Raw genomic sequence first — 4,747 nt, 5'->3', positions numbered from 1 at the left:
CATAGCAGTGTATACATGCCAGTCCCAATCTCCCAATCCATTCCACCCCCACATCCCTCCTTTGGCAACCATGAATGTGTTCTCTCTATCTTGGTTTCTATTTCTGAAAGGAGAAATAGAAAATACAGATGTTCTTTAACTGAGGATTCTTCCATGTTGGCACAAGTGACATCAGGTCCAGTTCACTGTGGTGGCGTCTGTCCCATGTTCTGCAGGTGTTTGATCCTCCCTGACCTCTGTGGACCCCTGCTCATGTGACTGTCATAGAAGTCTGGACATTGCTCAAGGTACCCTGGAGATGCTTGGTTAGAACGGCAGTTTGAACATAACTAACTCAACATATTTTTAATAGCATTTGTATAGCAGTAGTTTAATGATAAAGATTAGGAATGGCAAAATGAGTGTAACACAGGCACACCGTGAAATGGTGCATGAAATGGCATATACCATGATAATAGCAAACCATCACTGTCATCATCATGTCATCATCATTAGTGCTGAGAGGGTATATAGTGAGGAAATATTGAGTAAGAAGGAAAATTGGACAAAAGTAAGAAAAACGATTGTGCTTTTAGGAAGTGTGTGAGTATATATGTGTGCATAATACAGAAAGAGAAGTTTTAAAATAATCTAAAGAATTTATGGCAAAAAATGTTAACTTGAATGAAAGTAGGTTAAGTAAAGTAGTTTCAAAACAACTATATGTAACAAAATGGAATGAAAATGTATGTTATATAAAAATGTGAAATAGTAACAATTTAACAAAATCAACATGGATCATTAATATAAAGTTAAGCTGCCAACAACTTGGAAAAAAAGAATGACTTTTGAAATGTAGGGAGGAAGCAGTATTTAAGTTGTAATTTCGCCTCATGTGAATAGCTGTGGATTTCAGTGTACTCTGGTGGCTCAGATGGTAAAGAATCTGCCTGCAATGCAGGAGACCCAGGTTCGATTCCTGGGTCAGGAAGATCTCCTGGAGAAAGGAATGGCAACCCACCTCAGTATTCTTGCCTGGAGAATTTCATGGACAGAGCAGTCCATGGGCTCACAAAGAGTCTGGCATGACTGATTGACTTTCACTTTCAATTTTCAAAGAAGTTATAGTGATCATTAATCAAATGATAAAGAAGAATGCCTTCCACATGATGGCTTGATGTGAAGCAACTTTTAAATATAGGTCTAATCAAAAGGATCAATTAGGGATTTCTCTGGTGGCCCAATGGTTAATAATCAGGGGACACAAGTTGCATCCCTGATCAGGGAACTAAGATCACATATGCTATGTAGGGTTGCCAAAAATAAATAAATAAAGGAGCAATTAGAAATAGCAGAGATACAAATGCATGTTGGAACAAGTGTAAATGGTGATTTATTAGCACGAAGGATACAGAACTTTCAAATTCATTTTTGTCTAAAACAATGATCGGCAAGTGGAGAATATTAAACTGACAGCTCAATTTCTTTCAGAAAAAAAAATTTAAAAAAAACCACAAATATATAATGATGCATGTAAGTGGAATCTAGGAAAATGGTACAGAGGAATCTATTTGTTGGGCGGGAATAGAGACACAGACGTCGGGAAAAGACATATGGACACAACTGCAGGGCAGAAGGGGGATGAACTGGGAGGCTGGGACTGACGCAGGAGCAATGCCGTGTGTAAAACAGAAGCTAGAGGGAGCCTACTGTGCCGCACAGGGAGCTCAGCTCAGCCCCTTTGATGACCTAGAGAGACGGGACGGGGATGGGAGGGAGGTCCAGGAGGAAGAGGGTGTGTACATACAGCTGATTTCACGTCACAGCGCTGAGAAACTAGCACGGCGTGGTAAAGCAACTGTCCGCCAATAAACAAATAAATAGAAGGCAACGGAGAATATACGATATGATTAACTGAGAAATCTGACCACACCAAATTCACGTATATTCACAATTCGCCTCAAATACATCTATACATAAGTAAAGAACTAAAGGACAAATAGCCAGTATGAGGGGGTGGTGGGAACCTCCAACTGTTTATTTGAAAGATCATAATTATCAGCAAGAATAGAAATTCTCCAGTTCTATTCTACCAAGGAAAGGAGTCATAAAGATAATTTGAGATACAGAAAGTAAATAGTTATCAAATCCACTTACATATTCAAGCATCACAAGTAATGGAATAATTCAAGTTAATTAGCATTCCCCTTTACTCAAATTATTTTCCTTCCTTTTTTTTCCCCCCATAGAAGATACTGTGAAATACACGTCTCTTGCAACTGCTGTTGCAAGGATGTGTTTGCAGGCTTTCTTTGGTGTGGACCTTTCTCATCAGTAAGGAAATATAGTCAAATATGTCCTTTATTGAAAGTTAGAAAAAAATGCCTTCACTTCATTTTATGTCCCTCCAGTTAACACCCTAACTCTTTCTGCCAGTGAATTAGTAAGATCTTGAATATACTTTCTATTATACCCCGCCTGGAAGCCCTTTATGTTTCTCTTCCCTTTTGCAATTGGGCTTCCTTTCCTGTCATTTAATTGTCATCACTGAGCATTGCCTTACTGAGTTATCTTTTTAGCATCTAAAAATTACTTTAATATTTCAATCAAACAAGCAAACCATCACAGTATTCTTTGAACTGTGAGATAGACTGAAAAATTTTTCATATGTCCTCAGGTAAATATTCTTGATTTTCATTCTCTATGACCTGTTCCTGCAGTGTCTTTTGGGCTCTTGGACTCACCAGCATGGGAACTCAGGTAATTCTCTAGACAGAAGTCTGAATCCCTTCCTGGATGGTTGATGATGGAGACTGAAGCTCTGTGTGCAGAGGAGACTTCAGAAAGGGTTAAAATATCGAAACTGAGCTTTAGACTTAGGACTCCAAAAGCAACAACTGTGTCTCATCCACACTCAGGTTGCACAAACTCAGGGACCACAGCAGAGGAGATATTTACAGCTCTCTCTGTCTGCTCATTATGTACATTTCTCTCATTTTGCAATGGCCTGTAAGCACATGAATTCCCTATGGAACTTGGCCTGGACAGAAAGAAATCTTTCCTGCTGATGCTCTGTTCTCAAGAGATCGGGTTATCAGCCAGGAGAATTCAGATCTATTGGGTTTCCCTGTTGGCTGAGCAAGTAAAGAATCCACCTGCAATTCAGGAGACTTAGGAGATATGGGTTTGATTCCTGGTTCAGGAAGATCCCCTGGAGGAGGGCACGGCAACCCACTCCAGTATACTTGCCTGGGAAATCCTATGGACAGAGCCTGGCGGGCTACAGTCTAAAGGGTCACAGAGAGTTGGACATGACTGAGCGACTAATTACTTCTTAAGACCTATGCCAATAGGACCTTTTATGATTATGTTTCCAAAGAATTTTTTCAGACCCTTCTGTAAGTCTTTATTTCTCAGACTATAGATGAAGGGGTTCAGCATGGGTGTGACCACAGTGTACATCACCGAGGCTGTGGCACTTGAGTGGATGCTGTGGCTACCAACAGAGCTGAGGTATACTCCTAAACCCGTACAATAAGATAAGGAGACAACAGAGAGGTGAGATGCACAGGTGGAAAATGCTTTATACTTCCCCTGAGATGATGAGATTCTGCCTATGGAAGAAACTATCCTAGAGTAAGAGTAAAGAATACATGTGAGGGAACCCCCGGCCAGCAACACAGCTCCAGAATACATCACCACATTATTGAGAAAGGTGTCCGAACTGGCAAGTTGAATCATCTGATTGAGTTCACAGGAAAAGTGAGGGATTTCTAAGAATGTACAGAATGTCAGTCTCAACAAACTTAAGCTTTGTAACAGGGAATGCAGGACGCTGATGACCCAGGACACCAGCACCAACAGTTCACAGAGCTGGGGGTTCATGATGAACGTGTAGTGCAGGGGGTGGCAGATGGCCATGAAGCGGTCATAGGCCATCACTGTTAGTAGCAAGATGTCCAGTCCTGCAAAGAGCATGAAAAAATACACCTGGGTGATGCAGCCTTCATATGCTATGACTTTGCTCTGTGTCTGGATATTCCACAGCATCTTTGGGATGGTGGTGGAGGTGAAACAAATGTCCACAAAGGACAGGTTGGAGAGGAAGAAATACATGGGGGTGTGGAGGTGGGCTTCTGAGCTGATGGCCAGTATGATGAGTAAGTTTCCAAATACAGTGATCAGGTACATAGAGAAGAAAAGACCAAATATGAACGGTTGCAATTTTAATTCCTCTGAGAATCCCAGAAGAAGAAATTGTGAAACTCCTGTTAGGTTTCTTATCGCCATGTGTTGATGGTGACTATGGAAAAAGAGGGAAATAGCATGATGTATTTCCACACAAAAGCATCATTATTCATGTGGTAGAAATGCTACCATTTATATTTTGCCATCAATAATTGCTTTCAACATTTTGTTCATGGATCTTATGCACTTGAAGGAACCTCCTGTGGCATCTCTAGTTAGCAATGTTGTCTCACAGTCAGAGTTTCCCCCAACATGTTATCTATACTACAATTTTAATGAGAAATTCTTTCATGCATTTGAAGAATATAAATTGAATTGTGACAATATTCCAGGTACTATCTATGCAGGGAGTTAGGGTGTTGGAAAACCAAAGCTCATAAAATCTGGTTGTACCCACTGAAATATTGTGAAGTAATTAGCCTCCAACTAATACAAAAAAATTTTTTTAAGAATTAAATTAAAAAAAAAACCAATGTAAATGTTCTGGGTGCCGCTGAACCATACAGTAAATTATGGTTAA

The 4,747-nt window shown here is 40.2% G+C and overlaps 1 protein-coding gene across 1 annotated transcript; it reads right to left on the bottom strand.

Moving 5' to 3' along the window:
* Positions 1-3,306: 3,306 nt before the first annotated feature.
* On the bottom strand, positions 3,307-4,269 carry LOC136155932 (olfactory receptor-like protein OLF4). Its single transcript, XM_065918178.1, has one exon. The coding sequence runs from the start codon at positions 4,267-4,269 to the stop codon at positions 3,307-3,309; it is 963 nt and encodes a 320-aa protein (XP_065774250.1).
* Between the last annotated feature and the right edge of the window lie 478 nt (positions 4,270-4,747).

The sequence above is a fragment of the Muntiacus reevesi genome, chromosome 1, assembly GCF_963930625.1.
Source record: "Muntiacus reevesi chromosome 1, mMunRee1.1, whole genome shotgun sequence".
NCBI lineage: Eukaryota > Metazoa > Chordata > Mammalia > Artiodactyla > Cervidae > Muntiacus > Muntiacus reevesi.
Note: the sequence above shows the minus strand (reverse complement) of the source record. Positions and strands in the feature narration are given on the sequence as shown.

What these genes read in the sequence shown, in the direction of transcription:
- LOC136155932 (XM_065918178.1), bottom strand. Translation starts at nt 4,269, where the DNA reads ATGGCGATAAGAAACCTAACAGGAGTTTCACAATTTCTTCTTCTGGGA.